The sequence below is a fragment of the Ranitomeya variabilis genome, chromosome 4 (genome assembly GCF_051348905.1).
Source record: "Ranitomeya variabilis isolate aRanVar5 chromosome 4, aRanVar5.hap1, whole genome shotgun sequence".
Lineage (NCBI taxonomy): Eukaryota > Metazoa > Chordata > Amphibia > Anura > Dendrobatidae > Ranitomeya > Ranitomeya variabilis.
In genome coordinates, this window is record NC_135235.1 from 45,898,083 (window position 1) to 45,917,056 (window position 18,974).

At 41.1% G+C, this 18,974-nt stretch overlaps 1 protein-coding gene across 9 annotated transcripts in view; it reads left to right on the plus strand.

The window, feature by feature from the left end:
• Positions 1 to 18,974, plus strand: part of JAKMIP3 (Janus kinase and microtubule interacting protein 3) — a 177,625-nt gene that overhangs the window by 70,707 nt on the left and 87,944 nt on the right. For 5 of the 9 annotated variants that reach the window (XR_013214449.1, XR_013214448.1, XR_013214447.1 and 2 more), the window contains exons 3-4: positions 4,670 to 5,167; positions 16,600 to 16,815. Coding sequence is in view for 1 of the 9 variants with exons in the window: in XM_077258438.1 (XP_077114553.1) it covers positions 4,670 to 5,167; positions 16,600 to 16,815 (714 nt within the window). In the remaining 8 variants the exon portion in view is untranslated. The remainder of the gene's footprint in view (positions 1 to 4,669; positions 5,168 to 16,599; positions 16,816 to 18,974) is intronic. The other 4 variants (XR_013214451.1, XR_013214452.1, XR_013214453.1 and 1 more) reach the window with 1 other exon arrangement.

Sequence of the window (18,974 nt, forward strand, 5' to 3'; positions counted from 1 at the left end):
TATCATCAAAAATGCCAGCTCGACACAAAAAATAAGCTCTCAACCGACCCCAGATCATGAAAAATGGAGACGCTACAGGTATCGGAAAATGGCGCAATTTTTTTTTTTAGCAAAGTTTGGAATTTTTTTTCACCACTTAGATAAAAGAGAACCTAGCCATGTTTGGTGTCTATGAACACGTAATGACCTGGAGAATAATAGTGACAGGTCAGTTTTAGCATTTAGTGAACCTAGCAAAAAAGCCAAACAAAAAACAAGTGTGGGACTGCACTTTTTTTTGCAATTTCACCGCACTTGGAATTTTTTTCCCGTTTTCTAGTACACGACATGCTAAAACCAATGATGTCGTTCAAAAGTACAACTCGTCCCGCAAAAAATAAGCTCTCACATGGCCATATTGACATAAAAATAAAAAAGTTATGGCTCTGGGAAGGAGGGGAGCGAAAAACGAACACGGAAAAACCCAAAATCCCAAGGTCATGAAGGGGTTAAAGTACCCCATGATAAGAGTGGGGATGTCACAGAATTGAAAGAATGGAAGCCAGTTGGTAAAGTTATCAAGGAGCTGATGGAAGGAGCCCAGAGTGCGATACACAATGCCACTCGCTGGGAGAAAGGCTGAAAAAGTATGATAGTGTGGACCTCAAAAGAAGGAAAATAAATGGGGGTTCTGGGGGGATAACCTGAAAAGCACATTTTGATGAAAGGAGCATACAAACACTTCCACCTTGTCTGCTCTCAGGTCTGGGGACATGTGAAAAATGTACGCCAACATACGAGAGCTGCAGGAGTGGCGGTCATGTCCAACTGCTGGATCCAAGTTTCACTAAGAGTCAGAAGGTTAAGGGAGTTTGAAAGAAAAAAGTAATTGATGTAGGAGAGTTTGTTACATGCTGAGTGTGAGTTCCAGAGGGCACAGTTAAAGTGTACAGAAGATATGCAAAGAATATTAATGAGTTGTGCAGGGTATCTGAATGTAGCAGGGATGTAGTTAAACTTACTATTACAACATGAGCCAGGGGTTAGGAGAGAGATATCCTGCGACTAGGAGAAGGAGAATAGAGAGAGTGATCAGATGGTTAAGAGATTTGTGAGAGCGTCTCTTGTTTTGTATGGTGGGAATGAATGGATTTGTGCAGTTTAAGATTGTAGAAAGAGCGTGAGAACTGTAGGAGAGGGTAGGATAGAGGGACTGATGTGGATGGAGTGCACAGAGTGTAGGAAAGGGCGGTAGGTATGAGTGACTGCAGCAGCTAGAACATAAATTATACAAATACATAGGGTGAATACATTTTGCAGTACAAATGAACAGGGGACAAGATTTTTTGACTGTCTTACCTGTCTCCTGCCCTTTCTAACCGCCATGTTTAACTTCCTTGACACTTTGAAAAATACGGCACTTTGATAAAATCTGCACAAGCACCCCCTGCACAAAATTCCTTCCCCTAATAGAACTAATAGAAATGTCCACTAAATCCTTGCAAACAAAAGCCACTTTCGTCCATGTACTATTTCTGGCATTGTACCATGGCTTCATTTGAGTTAATTAGGCTGAAATCTTATTGCAGAAAATGGATTAAAGACTCAGGGGTCAGAAAGCGCATAGCTAACATTAGAAAACCACCATCAGCTTACTTAACTGTTCACAATAACAATAATTTTGACCAAGGGTGCCCAAACTTTTACATATAAACTCCACCGTAAGGACTGTGGTTCCAAGCAATTCAGGGTTATACATAGAAAATGATAATAAAGATAAAGGGCAGAGTAGGGCACAATGAATAAAGATCAATACTTATCAGTACATATCTGGGTCCTGCCAATTGATTAGTACCAACTCTATCAGAAACCATCAGTGTGATGAATATGTAGTAATAGGTCTCGTCTGGAAGGGGGTCAATACTTTCCACTGCACTGTAACAATGGGAGCAGTAGTTAAATATGGACTGACCCTGCATTAGGTAAACTCCTCTGTCTCTTAAACAAGGATTCACAAGCATTACATAATCGTAACCTGTGAAATGTACTTAGTCCTGGCCTGTTTTATGCAGACTCAGTGCAAATAGTGAGGCCTTCAGTCTCCAGCTCTCATTAGGATATTGCAGTATCAACACATCTATAGGTTTCGACCTTATTTTTGCATGCGCAACAACCCTGCTAGGGCCTAGGCACTCTTTGTATTGCTTTTAAAATACAACGTAATTTCATTGCATTTTTTTACAACAGTTTTTAGTGTCTTTTTTTTTATTTTTTTCATCAGCATTTATCTCTATTGCTATTTTTTAAAAAGTCTAAGAAAGACCATAATTTTAAATAAGGCAGTATCTTGAAAAAAAAAAACCCATGCAATTAAAGGAGTGGTTCTAACTTCAAATTAATTTTCATCCTAAATCCCTATATATTTAGTGCCACAACCTAAACTATTTTCTAATATACTTGAATTAAAAATTCCTCTTCCTTTCCTAACTACACTATTGAACTGCTTTTTTCCCGTACGTCCTTTTTTATGACGCTTCATTTGAGAATCCCAGTGCATGCTGGGATACTGAAATGAAGCGTCACCGTGGCAGAGGTTGCAGTCCCTGCCGCCTCCCTGAAATGAAGTGCCATCAGTGATTATCATTTTAGGGGCTGAGCTATTCTTTAAGCTTTGTGCACTGTGCTATGTGCACAATGACACCACAATTCTCGCCGGCTATTCTACTCCCTTTTCCAGATCGCTCCTTTTGGTTCTGTTCCAACTATAGAAATGTATTAGCGATATGTGGTTGATGTCGTTTCCTAGTTGCTTCAACATTACATATTAGATAACTCTTTTGTAGGATACTTTCGTAGGAGAGGTCAAACTGTGCTAAATAGTGTAATACTACAGAAATACCTAGATCAGATGTCTGCATGGGTGAAAACATGGCAGATGAAATTTCAGATTGATAAATATGCTGAATGCATTTAGACCGCAGGATATTACTGCACATTCTAGAAATTAAATTAAACTTGGGATTCCAGATTCCAGAAGAAGGACTTATCTTGTTACAAATAAGCTATGCAGCAGTACTCAATGTCAGGCAGCTGCTCTAAAAGCAGGTATTGTATAAAAAGAGAGATACAAACTCATGATCTTAAGGTAAGATAATGTGGTGCTAGTCACAACTCACAAACAGGCCGTGAGGCGGAGAAGTCAAGGATCAATAGCAAGAGAGCACGTAGATAATCAATGGAAAAGACAAGGGCGTAAGTCAGGTCATGGTCCAGGGTCAAAATACCAGGAGATAGATGATCAAAGCAATGAGGTCAAGACAAAGGGAAAGTCAGAACACGGTACAAGGGTCAAGCAGCAGAAGATCATAACTCTGAACAACAGAATCATTCAAACACTGACCAGGAATCACAAACTATGTCTGGCAGGGATCAGGGGCAAACAGCTTAGTTAAATAGCTTGGGCAATCTCCAGAACAGAGAACACCTGGAGAAAGTCCCGCACCTCCCAGTCACAGATTTGACAACAGAGCTGTCAATCAAACCACCAGCTTTGAACGCCCAGCACAAGATTGGACAGTCAAGCTGTCAATCAAACACTGAAAATTCACAATGCCCCAGTTTCCATCGGACAAAAAGCAATCACTTACTGAGCGGAGAAATCGTGACAGAACTTTAATCTTAAAGGTAATATTATTACCTCTCTGTAAATCACTTGTCACGACACATCTTGAATATGGAATCGCTTGTCAGGCCCATCTTGAATATGGGGTCCAGTTTTAGGCTCCATTTTGTAAAAAAGATATAACAGAGATAGAGAGGGGACAACGATGGGCAACTAACATTATGGGAGCTGTCTTTTAAATTGAGAGGTTAGAAAAGTTTCCATGTATAAACAAGTTAGGTCAATACAAAGGACTCACACATGATTTATTCCATCTAAGGTCCTTAATAAAGACCAGGGGATATTCATTACATGTGGAGGAAAGGCGAATCCAGCATCTAAATAGGAAAGAATGGTTTAGAGTTAAAAGAGTCAAACTATGAATGTCCTACCTTAAGAGGTAGTAATGGCAGATTCTATGTTACTATTTTTAAAATGGCTGGATAATTATGGGGGTATTCCGCTAATAATACTAATAACTACGAAAGAAGGTATCACCTATCTATAGGATAGGTGATGACTTCTTGATTGGCTGGGGTCTGACTGCTGGAACATAGGGCAGTTTTATCTCAGTTAAAATGGAATTAGAATGGAGAGACAGTGAGCGTGCACCACCTCTCTTTCTCGATGGAGCTTCTGGAGAAAGCCAAGTAGAATGCTGTGGCAGTCCCATAGAGAGTGAATGTATAGGAGGTCGAGCATGTGCCCTGCTACTCCATTCTAAAAGTGCCCAATTCTGGTGTTCCGAAGGAGTCCCAGCGGTCAGAGTCCCACCGATCCAAAAGTTGGCTAAAAATTGTATGAAGGGTTATAAAATAGTCTATCACTGAATGAGGTTGAAAAGTTGATCTTTAAGGACCTGAGTCTTCTTTTTCCAACAGACATAACTATGTAAAAGTAATTGCTTTGTCTTGGAAATGCCTTATAAACTATGTCTAGTAGTACGATTATAGCTGTGTCTTTTCTATAGCTGATATATTTTGATGATTTGCCAAACATCTATTTTTGTCTTGGTTATTTCATCTCCAGGTAAACAAGCTTGAAAGAGAAAAAAATCAAGAAATCCGCCAAATTCGTGAACACGAACAGCATAAAAATATTGTTCTTGTGACCGAACTAAAGGCCAAATTGCATGAGGAGAAAATGAAGGAGCTCCAAGCCGTCCGGGAAGCCCTACTGAGGCAGCACGAGTCCGAACTGATCCGGATAATTAAAATTAAAGATAGTGAGAATCAGAGGCTGCAGGCCGTGGTGAACGCTCTGAGAGACGCCGCACCGGACAAAGTAAAGACCGTTCTTTACAATGAGGCAAAGGAAGAAGCCAAAAAAAGTTTCGAGTTTGAGAAAAGCAAAATGCAACAGGAGATTTTCGAGCTGAAAGGAGCCAAAAGACAAGTGGAAGAGGCATTGACTGTGGTTATTCACGCTGACAAAATGAAGGCTGCGGAAATTAGGAGTGTGTATCACTTGCATCAAGAGGAGATCTTCAAAATAAAAAAGGAATGCGAGAGGGAAATCAGGAGATTGGTATGTGCCGAAATATATTTAAAACCACAATTTCTATTTATTTATTTATTTTTTTACATTTGATTAATTTTTTATTCAATTTTAAGATATAAAGGATTAATTTTAAATGTGTTGTTTTAATACAGAAGAAAAATATAAATACATACATTATCCAAAAATATGGATCAATTTGTAATGAAAATATAATCCACTGCAATAAGCATCCCTGCCACTTGGCGGCACCATAGAAAGTTTCACATCCTCCTGAGTGTGTGTGTAGATCCTAAACAGCACACTGTGTGGCTAGTCATGGAATTGCAATTGCAATATTTTTCAGTTGCTAGATATATACACACAATTTCTTGTGCCTTACAAGTCAACACATTAATCATTCATTAATGGATACATAAAACTGTAATAAAATATACTAGAGAAAACATAAAACATGATAATGACCTATGTATAGAAGGAAACATAAAACATATCTTCAATAATTGCTGGGACTGGTGTACAGGAAAATTGCAGAACTTTGCAGATCATGCCCTGGATATTTGAAGAGGTAAGCGAAATTGGTTAAAAACATGTTTAACCTTATGTAAGGTCAAATTTTGTATAGGAAATTATTAGTGCACAACTGAAGGGGCAGGGTCCCATAAAGGGACTATTGGCATTAATGGGGATGTATACTTCATACGTCACCTCTATGTTCACGTGCAGAATATTTGAGTTTTTCACCTATCACTCACAGTAGTATGATGCCAACTCTTCAGCTGAAAACATCAGTTAAGTACATTTCTATTCATCCATTCTCATCCATGACCCGTCCATAAGCTCATCCGTAGAATCCATGATATTGGCAGCTGTTGGAATCCCCCCCATCCTTTATACTGCTTTGTACTATTCGATAAAACCCCCTTTTTTGTATACAAACCCAGAAGCGGAATGGATGGCGTGGATAAGAATGCGACCCTGACCCAGTTAAGTACCCGTAACTGTCCTTGTGTTTACACATCGCTGTACAGGAGATTGGTGAAAGGTCTACAGTTTTATATTAATATTGTTTTTCAGATGTCAGAAAATAAGAAACTGCAAAAAAAGAATAATCAAGGACGAAGGGTGAGACTGATTTATCTCCTTACACGGCATGTCAGTGGATCAAAAGAAAAGGAACTTAATTTTTTGAAAATTAGATCACGCCTGTATTGTCAATGTACGTGAAAATGATCTTATCTCGTAATTAGCTGCCCAGAGCACTTTTGGTGGTCTGGTGCACCTTCTATTCTTCTCCTTGGGTGGACTAGTGCACCTTCTATTCTTCTCCTTGGGTAGACTAGTGCACCTTCTATTCCTCTCCTTGGATGGACTAGTTCACCTTCTATTCTTCTCCTTGGATGGACTAGTGCACCTTCTATTCTTCTCCTTGGGTGGACTAGTGCACCTTCTATCTATTCTTCTCCTTGGATGGACTAGTGCACCTTCTATTCTTCTCCTTGGGTAGACTAGTGCACCTTATATTCTTCTGTTTGGGTGGACTAGTGCACCTTCTATTCTTCTCCTTGGATGGACTAGTGCACCTTCTATTCTTCTCCTTGGGTGGACTAGTGCACCTTCTATCTATTCTTCTCCTTGGATGGACTAGTGCACCTTCTATTCTTCTCCTTGCGTGCACTAGTGCACCTTCTATTCTTCTCCTTGGGTAGACTAGTGCACCTTCTATTCTTCTCCTTGGGTGGACTAGTGCACCTTCTATTTTTCTGCTTGGGTGGACTAGTGCACCTTCTATTCTTCTCCTTGGGTAGACTAGTGCACCTTCTATTCTTCTCCTTGGATGGACTAGTTCACCTTCTATTCTTCTCCTTGGATGGACTAGTGCACCTTCTATTCTTCTCCTTGGGTGGACTAGTGCACCTTCTATCTATTCTTCTCCTTGGATGGACTAGTGCACCTTCTATTCTTCTCCTTGGGTAGACTAGTGCACCTTATATTCTTCTCTTTGGGTGGACTAGTGCACCTTCTATTCTTCTCCTTGGATGGACTAGTGCACCTTCTATTCTTCTCCTTGGGTAGACTAGTGCACCTTATAGTCTTCTCCTTGGGTGGACTAGTGCACCTTCTATTCTTCTCCTTAGAGGGACTAGTGCACCTTCTATTCTTCTCCTTGGGTGGACTAGTGCACCTTGTATCTTCTCCTTGGGTGGAGTAGTGCACCTTCTATTTTTCTTCTTGGTTGGTCTGGTGCACCTTTGATTCTTCTTGGGTGGCCTGGTGCACCATTGATTCTTCTTGGTTGTTCTGGTGTACCTTCTATTCTTCTTTTTTGGTGGTTTGTGCACCTCATATACTTCTTTTTTGGTGGTCTGGTGCACCTTCTAGTCATTCTGCCTTCCAATCTTCTCCCGTTCAGTGGTTGATAGCGCTGGCTTCAGATGGGTCAGAGCTGTCTGGCATGAAATGCTCCGTATTGTGGCATGTGCTTATCAGGTTTACTCCCGCAGTTTAGGTCCCCATACACATTGCACAAAGGTCACTGCACTGACCATCTAATGTGAATGGGAGCCTGCTGTCACTTCTGCAGTAGATGATATCAGGAAAAAGATGGCTGTGACCTTTTGAATTTCAGCGATTAATGCTTTTTTTCGGCATGGAGATAAGTTGCTGATAGAGGATCTCCCATAGAAAAAGCAGGAGCTCTTGTTCGAGTTGACCTTTCCTGTGTATTAAAAGAGTCAAGAGAGAAAGCTGTCGGCCAGTTTAATGAAAATGTTTTTATCCTTGTAATATATTGCAATCATCATATTATATAGCACTGTGTACTTACAATTGTTTATTTTGCCTTTCTACCCAGTTAATTATTCTCTTTTCATTGCTCTATGTAAAAACAGGAAGTCTGTTGTCCCTGCATTTATTATCCCTCTCTTCAACTCTTGGCCCAGCTACTCCGCCCCCCTCCACCATTGACTTTTGCAGTGAGTCATGACTTGTGCAGAGAAAATTGACCTCCTGTTTCTACATAGAGCTTAGAAGGATTCAGCTAGTCAGTTTTTTTTATCATGTGATGTCAACTCATAAACCTAATGGAAAAGAGAAGAATTAGCCGGGTAGAAAGGCAAAATGAGCAATTAGCAATTGTAAGTAAACAGTGCTATATAATATGACGACAGCAATATATTAAGAGGATGAACAATTTGATAGGAGTACTTCTGTAAGACATCTCCCTACTCTGCACAAGCGTGAACACAGTGCCTCACAGTGCATGAGATTTCAGCGCTGTCAATCATTAAAGAGGGAGGAACTAGGTGGGCACATTTTGCACAGAGCAGAAGCTAAGTAGTAAATCAAGTAAAAGCAGACCAAGTATTTTGATAATTCAGGTACAATTCTTCTCAGAGCAAGGTGTCCCACATGGACCTGGAATGTACTACCCAGGACAATTCAATTAATTCCCAATACCCACAGTTTTAGCGAAGTTCTTTTCACTGGCCTATCGCCTCACTTATGTAACTATTCCAGTTTTGCCCTTATAAATTTTTCTCCCATATCTGATCCTACATAGCATCTGGTCGCTCTGCCTCCATGCACTTAATAGCCCTCTGTGTCTGTACTGTACTGGTGACCGGTTCATGCAGCGTTACGTGAAAACCCTATTTATTATATTGATTGCTGATTCGTACAATACAAACACTTTTTACCATTCACCTTTCATGTCTTCCCTATTTCCTCATAGATTGTAAGCTCGCGAGCAGCAGGACCCTCACTCCTCTTGGTATCTGCTGAATTGTGTTACTCTGTAATGCCTGATATTGTCTCCTGTGTAATGTAAAGTGCTGCGGAATATGTTGTGCTATAGAAATAAAATTATTATTATGCGGATGTGCTTAGTTCAGACCAGATTTTTTTCGCCCTGTCAGACTCCCTTTTATTTTAGCAAATGGTGACTGTAAACGTGCGGCCACCATTCCAATGGAAATGCGAAATGGACCAGCTACATCTCAGAATTGGTAAAGGTCCTAGCTGCTAGATCGCAACCATTCTGACATGAAGGACTGATGGACATGTCATAACAATGTTTAAGGGAGTCATCGACCTTGGTGGCAAATAGAAAGAAGAATAGAGTGGAATCCTAAGAAGACCATTTCTTACTGTTGCACCAGATAATTGTGCAATATTGAAGGTAGTTTATGAGTTGGCAGTAGGATTTACGATGTTTATTGCTTTTCCTGGAAATCCCCCAGGTTCCATCATGTAGCCACAAAGCCATATTTTATGTTTCATCTCAAGACTTCAAGGTGCTGAGATAACAAATTAAGCCATCTAAGATTCACATAAGTCTCCCACTCAGGGAGCATGGACAGCTCCCCAGGCGGCTAACAAATGGTAGCTGTACCATAGGGCTAGTGAAATAAATCACTGATGCTGATTCCGCTGTCAAAGGGTACAAACTCCAAATAACAACCTGCCTCGTTATTTGCTTCTTTCGAAAACCTTTGAGAATTTAATTTCGTTCTTGTTAGGCGTAACTAGCTAATCAATAGATCACAGCGCTACTAACCCACAATCACATCCGTTGGGTTTCTAGGAATTTTGTCTTGTTTCTTTTACATAATCAATGAGCTTAATAAACCTTCAAGAAATGTCAACCCAAGATGTGTAGAGATATAGATGTAGAATCTTGTTGAATAAAGTATCCATTACTCTTTACGATGTGTACATGCCTTATTGTGATGCATTACAATAAAGGGTTTTCCATATATAAAGCATGGAACGTTATTGAAATCAATCAGGTATTGGCTGTATAATGCCAAGAATTATAAATAGCAAATACTTGCCATCATTGCTGCAACCAAGTGTAGGGATTTAGCTTGTTGGTAGTTGGCAGCGTTCACACAGGCACAGTAATAACCACACAAGGAGTCCATTCAGCAGTATGAGAAAGAAATCTGTTCAGCTGCTCAATATTCGAAGTCCAATACTTGATCTCTTACACAGGTCCTCCACCTTGCATACATAAACCCAAATACCAGAGGTGTTTGCACCTCTACTCCCACACAAGGAATGACCAGTTCTTCTGCCCTTTTAAACCAGCTGCACCTCTTAGATTGGATGGTGGGAATGACTAGTTCTGCCTATCTCATCTAATCATTCCTAACAAACCTGGACCCATATATTGGTCCTATTAGCCCTTTAAGCGTCTCGTATCCAGGATTCTGCCAGCTGCTTGTCTACATACCCTCCCCCTCTGCACAAAGCCAAGGGTTGGGTATTTTCAACCAACGAATCATGATCCCCATCCTGCCAGGGCTTGACCAAGCTGATAAGATATACCTGGTGGAGCTTCCTTTTTGTTGGTTGACAAACTTTATATTAGTCCTCACAACCCTTTCCAATACTTTATTGGGTCCTTGCCACTTGGAGAGGAATTTGTTTACCACAGTGGGCACCAACAACCGCACCTGATCCCCAGGTTTAAATTGCTTCACTTGAATCAACAGACTATACCCCCTGGATTGTATCTTGAGAAGGTGTTCTTTGGCTTGGCCCGTCACCTTGGTTCCTTCACATAACAGATCATTATGCCTAGCCAAACGCAGAACCTGACCTCCAGTTCCCAGCTCCTGGGGAACAACATTTAACACCCTTACTGTTCCCAGAGAAGATTTTTTAATGGAAAACCTGAGTTGGGCAATTTCAAAGTTTCCCCTGGACACCTCCAGTTCAGGGATATTGGTTTAAGAGGATGCTTCCTCCTCCTTGTCACTATCCAATATCAAAAACAGAAAGTTGTCGGCTATGGCATGTGACAAGATTTATTCAGCTGGTTTTGGCTTACAAATACTGATATAAAATACTGACCAAATACTGAACATGTGACCGCAGCCTCTTGGATGGATGAATGTGGAAAAACTGAGTATTGGGTTTTCCTCAAGATGGCTTTGCATCCTCAGAAATTTACATGGCTGTAACTTTACTGCTTCCTTTTGGCTGAAGATAAAAGGATAATAGAAGTGACTGTCAAAATCTTAAAAATTAAAAGAAATTTGGATCATGAACATTAGGTCAAAAACAGAAGGAGCTCAAGAGAGAAACTTCCACCAAATGGATCACATTGGAAGGAGAGATGGCATGGATGTTTTATTGCTGAAAAATGGAAAGTTCTTTTAATCGTTCTACTTTGGATTCTTAATTTCTGTGATTTTCTATTCAATATTATAGAAGGATGATGATTCTTATTTCTTCGCATGCTTTGTTGGCTGCTTCGGCTGTGTCTTCTCCAGTGTCTCTGCTCTCAGCTGTTCCATATTTCTGAAGGCTACGTACTACATCACGGTCAGAGACAGATTTCGAATAATTCGAGCACCCTGCCACAATCCTGCATTTCTGTTCCACTTTCCAGAGCTAAGCTGCTTAATGCTGTAACTTCACCGTGATCTCAGTGTGACCCTAGAAGTATTTAATATGCCTGAAAAGGGATTGTATTAAGCCGAGCGAAGATACATTATGTGCATTCTGTAAAGCTTTGCATGGTGTCACTGTGATTACAATGTATTTTACCGTATTAGCAGACACTTTATCATTAATGCAGTCATTATGTGGAGGAGACTATGGGACTTCATGTTTAGATGATGACATTTACATTTAGTTATTATGTCTGTACACATATGGAAGAGACCTGTCAATCAACTAAGGCTAGCTAGGGTTGGGGCAGCGCCGGACTTGTCTCGTCTCTCCCTATAATCTCTGGATGGATCTTTAAACCATGTTTTTTTCTGAAATGCTGGAGCTTGGCAGAGGAGGATATATCTGGCTCCAATCATGCAGCCAGGCTTTGATTCATTTTGCCAGTAGTTGGACATAAACTGACTGACATGTTCCCTTTAAAGTTTCCCATCATAGTGTTGTTCTTGGCCCCTTGGAACACTAGGAGTACCATTATGCAAGGAAATAGCTAAAGTAACCTTGTTTCCTTTATTTTAGGGATCAGTCAATGTCCTCGGGAGTCAGACCCCCACATCGTAATAGTACGTCATATCCAAGTGCGATGCCGTAATATTAGAAAATGGGAATACTCTGACAATGGCTGACAGGTCTATCCCTACATGCCGGCAGAGATAGATCCATCACTCAAGGGGAGCGGATAGGGAGAAACCGCCGGGGACCCACCTGTCTGACTAGTCTTCTTTGCCGCTTGGTCCCCGGCGGCTTTTGAAGTATGTTTTTCTCTGAAACGTTGCAGCATTTCAGAATCAGACACACGTAGCTGAAATCATACATCCAGTATCTGATACACTGATACATGCTGTCGTGGTTCACTCGGGATGTTTTCGCTGTGAGATTCTCTTTAAATTGCTTTTGCCGGCTTGGTATATCGATGACTTATTTTTAGGATGTCATTAATAATAGATCAATTGAGGTGCAACCCATGGCACCACCAACAATCAGTTGTTTTAAGCTCCGGTGGTGGCCGAATGTAGACAGTTGACAGAACCAAATGTTGTAGAATACCACTGGAAAGACGCAAATATTCTAATTTTCATCCCTCTAAATTGAGAGTGATGGCTCTTGGTTCAACTACATTCTTCGAGTCTCCCAAGGATGAGATGGCAGGACACTCACAAATGTCAGATTCAGTAGGACACGAGGGCCAAGAATCAAAGATGGGATCTGAAGATGGAAACAAGCCACCTGACCTAAATAGTTTGATAAATATATATGGGTTGAAACCTTGATCCTGCTAGATGTCTAATCCCTAGCGGTTTCCCTGACCTTAATGGAATGAGCTCTGCTCGTGAGACACTGGCATGTGACCTTTATAAACAGAGTGTAACAAATTGTTAGGTTTTTTATGCCCTGTCCCTTATGTTTAAGGGTAGGATTACGTAACTTTGGGTAGGTAGAGTGTTTTTGGGTGGGGGGTAAGGGGGGGGACTGTTATGATACACAATAATAATAGTTTTTGGTGACACTTAAGTGCAAATAAGCAGGTAAAAAACAGAATATTCAGGAACATAAAGTTTATTACATTCGGCCAGGAGCATTAACACTTCAAGTCCACTTCAATGCTATTGGGACAAAGGACTTATCTCCCTTTTATACATTTACACCTTTAAACAAATATCAGACCTTGTCTCTATTGGATTCTTTGAATATATACATTGATAATATTGGTTAAAGAGAAGCTGTTATCTGTTATCAGTATTTTGCTATTGAATCTAAAAGCCGCATAATATAGGGGCAGATAGCCTAATTGCAGGGATGTTTCACTTAAGGTACTGTTACACTAAACGACTTACCAACGATCACGACCAGCGATACGACCTGGCCTTGATCGTTGGTAAGTCGTTGTGTGGTCGCTGGGGAGCTGTCACACACTCAGCTCTCTCCAGCGACCAACGATCAGGGGAACAACTTCGGCATCGTTGAAACTGTCTTCAACGATGCAGAAGTCCCCCTGCAGCACCCGGGTAACCAGGGTAAACATCGGGTTACTAAGTGCAGGGCTTAGTAACCTGATATTTACCCTGGTTACCATTGTAAAAGTAAAAAAAAAAAACACTACATACTCACATTCTGATGTCTGTCACGTCCCCCGGCATCCACAGGGTTAAAACTGCTTTCGGCAGGAGCGCTGGTAATGCACGCGCTGCTGCCGAGAGCTTCCCTGCACTGAATGTGTCAGCGCCGGCCGTAAAGCAGAGCGTCACCACTGTGCTCTGCTTTACGGCCGACGCTGACACAGTCAACCCTGTGGACCCCGGGGGACGTGACAGACATCAGAATGTGAGTATGTAGTGTTTTTTTTTTAACTTTTACAATGGTAACCAGGGTAAATATCGGGTTACTAAGCGCGGCCCTGCTCTTAGTAACCTGATATTTACCCTGGTTACAAGTGAACACATCGCTGGATCGGCGTCACACACGCCGATCCAGCGATGACAGCGGGTGATCAGCGACCAAAAAAAGGTCCTGATCATTCCCATCGACCAACGATCTCCCAGCAGGGGCCTGATCGTTGGTCGCTGACACACATAACGAGATCGTTAGCGGGATCGTTGCTTACGTCACCAAAAGCGAGACGTTGCAACTATATCGTTAACGATATTGTTATGTGTGACTCAGCCTTTACTGGACTGCTTGTTGTCGTTTTGATAGAATCCATGTTTTGTCTGATGTAGATTTAGAGCTAAGACTTCTGAGCTGTGTATAACCCCGCCCACTCTCTCGATTGGCAGTTTTCTGTGTACACTGTCAGCAAGCTGCCAATCAGTGGTGAGGGCGGGGTTACACAGATTAGCCTGACTAGCCTGCACGAGATATCTAGTCCTCTAGTGATAATCTCCTACTGATAAAACCCTGATTATATTGAAATGAAAGCACATACACTCACCGGCCACTTTATTAGGTACACCATGCTAGTAACGGGTTGGACCCCTTTTGCCTTCAGAACTGCCTCAATTCTTCGTGGCATAGATTCAACAAGGTGCTGGAAGCATTCCTCAGAGATTTTGGTCCATATTGACATGATGGCATCACACAGTTGCTGCAGATTTGTCGGCTGCACATCCCAAAGATGCTCCATACAAGGCAGGATGGATCCATGCTTTCATGTTGTTTACGCCAAATTCTGACCCTACCATCCGAATGTCGCAGCAGAAATCGAGACTCATCAGACCAAGCAACGTTTTTCCAATCTTCTACTGTCCAATTTCGATGAGCTTGTGCAAATTGTAGCCTCAGTTTCCTGTTCTTAGCTGAAAGGAGTGGTACCCGGTGTGGTCTTCTGCTGCTGTAGCCCATCTGCCTCAAAGTTCGACGCACTGTGCGTTCAGAGATGCTCTTAGGCCTACCTTGGTTGTAACGGGTGGCGATTTGAGTCACTGTTGCCTTTCTATCAGCTCGAACCAGTCTGCCCATTCTCCTCTGACCTCTGGCATCAACAAGGCATTTCCGCCCACAGAACTGCCGCTCACTGGATTTTTTTTCTTTTTCGGACCATTCTCTGTAAACCCTAGAGATGGTTGTGCGTGAAAATCCCAGTAGATCAGCAGTTTCTGAGATACTCAGACCAGCCTTCTGGCACCAACAACCATGCCACGTTCAAAGGCACTCAAATCACCTTTCTTCCCCATACTGATGCTCGGTTTGAACTGCAGGAGATTGTCTTGACCATGTCTACATGCCTAAATGCACTGAGTTGCCGCCATGTGATTGGCTGATTAGAAATTAAGTGTTAACAAGAAGTTGGACAGGTGTACCTAATAAAGTGGCCAGTGAGTGTAGTTTAATAAGTGACACATTCCTGAAATCAGGCTCTTTGCTGCAACATTATGTTGCTATTGGATTGAATAGCAAAAACCTACTGACAGGTTCCCATTAAATAGTGTCCACTGCTCATGATCAACATATGGCAGCACAAGTGGCATGATATCTAATTAATGCTCTTTACACGGTATAGTGGCCGTTCTCAGGTACTGCACATCAGCTCCATCTGAAGTGAGCAGGAGCTGAGCTGCAAGACCCGGGAACATTACACAGTGAACAGTGCTGTGCTGTCCAGCTCCTTACATCCAGTTTCCGGAGCTGAAAACAGCGGATTGGTGGGTGATACCAGGTGTTGTACCCTTACAGATCTTATATTGATGACCTATCCTCAACATAGGTAATCAATATAGTAATCCTGGACAACCCCTTTAAGGTCAACTTCGGTGAGCATAAAAAGTATTTGGTTCATATTATTGTTACACCTGTGGAAGCAAAGATACACGTTAAGATAGGCAACGAGTGCCAGCGGATGAAATTCACATTGTCCTAATCCGGCTCTTACTGAATATCGAAGTGGACGCCAGACCGGGTCTTGCATCAATTTTTACTCAACTCTAACATTAATCCTTTAACATTCATAACCAAAAATGCTACATCCATTCCATTTAATCAACCCCCTTCTTTGTTCCATATGTATCTTCATCCAAACCTTTCAACTCATGACTCATGAGAGATAAAATGTATGTCTGTTTTCATGTAAAATATGTATAGAAAAAAATTTAATTTTATGGTCTTTGTCAAAGAGGTGGTCACCAGGTAATAATGCAGCGCAGCCTAAAGACACGCCCCAGAGGATCATGTGAGCCATGCCTCCTTCTTACTAAAGACACGCCCCAGAGGATCACATGAGCCACGCCCCCTTATTACAGTGCGACCACCTCTTTGGTAAATGCCATAAAAATTAGCACTAAATGAAAAAGTCCATCATTCTGGAACCCTTTGGAAGAGTTACAAAAAAAAAAAAAAAACAACCAAAAATTTTTTTGAAAACCCAGGGTAGCAGAAGGAATATAGTAAAAGGAAAAAGGAGCCGCTTTTGACCAAGTGACATTGCTTTTTTAATTAAAGGGGTTTCTGGTGCTAGAATCACCCAGTACAGTTGCATACAAGTGATGTTTCTTCTGTTCTCCTTATAGATGGATGAAATTAAAGTTAAAGACAGATCAGTCTACATGTTGGAAAAAGAGTTAGGTGTTCAATCCGGGCATGCTCAAAGACTGCAACTCCAAAAGGAGGCTTTAGATGAACAACTTGTCCAATTCAAAGAGTCTGACCGCCATCTAAGTAGCCCAAAGAGAGAACTTCCTTGTGCAAGTGGTGCAGGAGAAGCCTCTGATCATTCTGGGAGCCCTGTAAGAATGGCTTATTTGTTGCTGGCTAAGATTCCATTCTGCTGACGGCCCATAGACTTCTTGCTAGTTCGCTAATTTTTTTTAATTATTATTATTATTATTATTTCATTTTGTCTTTGAATTTTCACTGTTATGATTGCTTAATTTATTTTTATTACTTGTTTTATTTTTGTTCTATTTTTTATATATATATAAGAGAGAGACATAAGAGACAGTCTGAAGCAATACAGAAAAAAATCTTCAAAGGGGTATGGGTCACAAGGACCCAAAGAAAACGACCGTTACGTCCAGATATGACAATGTATGTAAAAAATAGTAACTTTATTTCTTCACAAAATTCATATATAATACATAACATACATTATATAAACAAAGAACAGGTGAGTATAAAGTGCTGCAAGGTGTGCCTGAACACCGCATAGACATTTTTCGGGGTTTTTGCCGAAACAGCTGTTTGTGGATGGATACCATGCTTGGCATAGGTGGTTTTCCTTTATTGCATATTCTCCTTTATTGGATGCTGCCCTTCCCGTGGTTGTTCCTTCCCGGAGAAAGGCCTGGCTATTCATTGCTTGCGTTGAGAAACACGTGATGGTGTCTCCGCAGCTTACTTTACATGCGTTTGCATATTTCCCATAAGGGATGGGGGCAGTGTTCTGGATCACTGCGTTGAGAAACACGTGATGGTGTCTCCGCAGTGTTGGATGATTTGGTCTCCCCGAGGTCATTCATCTGTTCCTTCATAGGCTTTCACCAGGCACTGCTCCTAATAGCCAGTTTCCTACTCCACACTGATGAGGGGCAAAAACCCTGAAACAACTGTTTGTGGATGGATACCATGCTTGGCATAGGTGGTCTTCCTTTATTGGATATTCTCCTTTATTGGATGCTGCCCTTCCCGTGGTTGTTCCTTCCCAGAGAAAGGCCTGGCTATTCATTGCTTGCATTGAGAAACACGTGATGGTGTCTCCGCAGCTCACTTATATTGTTTGTGCCCCGAGTGGATATTCTCTATTGGATATTTGTTACCCCATTTGTACTAAAAGGACCTTTTTGTTAGGTCCAAGTGAGGTTATATACAGCCCAATATGTGCAATATATTTATTAATCCTTGGTCGGCACATGCTTTGATTATTATGGGTGTGTGTGTCCTGGGTTCCGTGCGCCCTTAGTTTGTTTGTTTTTATGTCTATGCGGTGTTCAGGCACACCTTGCAGCACTTTATACTCACCTGTTCTTTGTTTATATAATGTATGTTATGTATTATATATGAATTTTGTGAAGAAATAAAGTTACTATTTTTTACATACATTGTCATATCTGGACGTATCGGTCGTTTTCTTTGGGTCCTTGTGACCCATACCCCTTTGCTGCTTCTAATCAGCGACTTGTCCTGTATTACAGTCCTGTTAGGTCTTCTCGTAGCTTAAACCACTGGTTAGTCTTTACGGCCACCGGATTGGGATCTGTTTTAGCTATGTGTTTCTTTGTTGTTTTTTTGGTTATTTAAGAAAAAAATCTTGCAGTTTTTAAAGAGCCATTGTGTCCATGTCAATGAAAATCGCATTGTCCCTGGTTATCTTGAATGAAAATGTAGCAATTTTGCAATAGATTTTGATTTAACTTTTTTTTTTACTGTGTTATTTGTACAAGTTTTATGCATGTTTCCATGGTGACAGACTACAAACAAGCCAAGAATGTAGTCTGATACTGAAATCAGTCCCTTTTGTCTCTTTCCTTCTCCTTGCTCATGTATATATAGTAGAGAGCAGACAATTATGGGTACAGATGCTAAAGGCTATGCACACCTTTCCATATAATTTTTGTATTGTTTTTTTTGCTTCCTAAATGCAAAATCAAGCAACTTTCTAACCAGTCTTCACTAAAAAATTTCTAGTAATTTGCTTCTGCAGAATGTCCATAAGTCCCTTATTTTTTGCTTTGCAAAAATGTTAGAAATCTTTGAAATCTTTTGTTCCTGAAGGCAGGTGCACAAAATGAGAATGCTGGGTCTGGGGGAAATTGTGTGTAAATGGGTTAGTAACTGGCTTAGTGATAGAAAGCAGAGGGTGGTTATAAATGGTATAGTCTCTAACCGGGTCGCTGTGACCAGTGGGGACCGCAGGGGTCCGTGTTGGGACCTATTCTCTTCAACATAT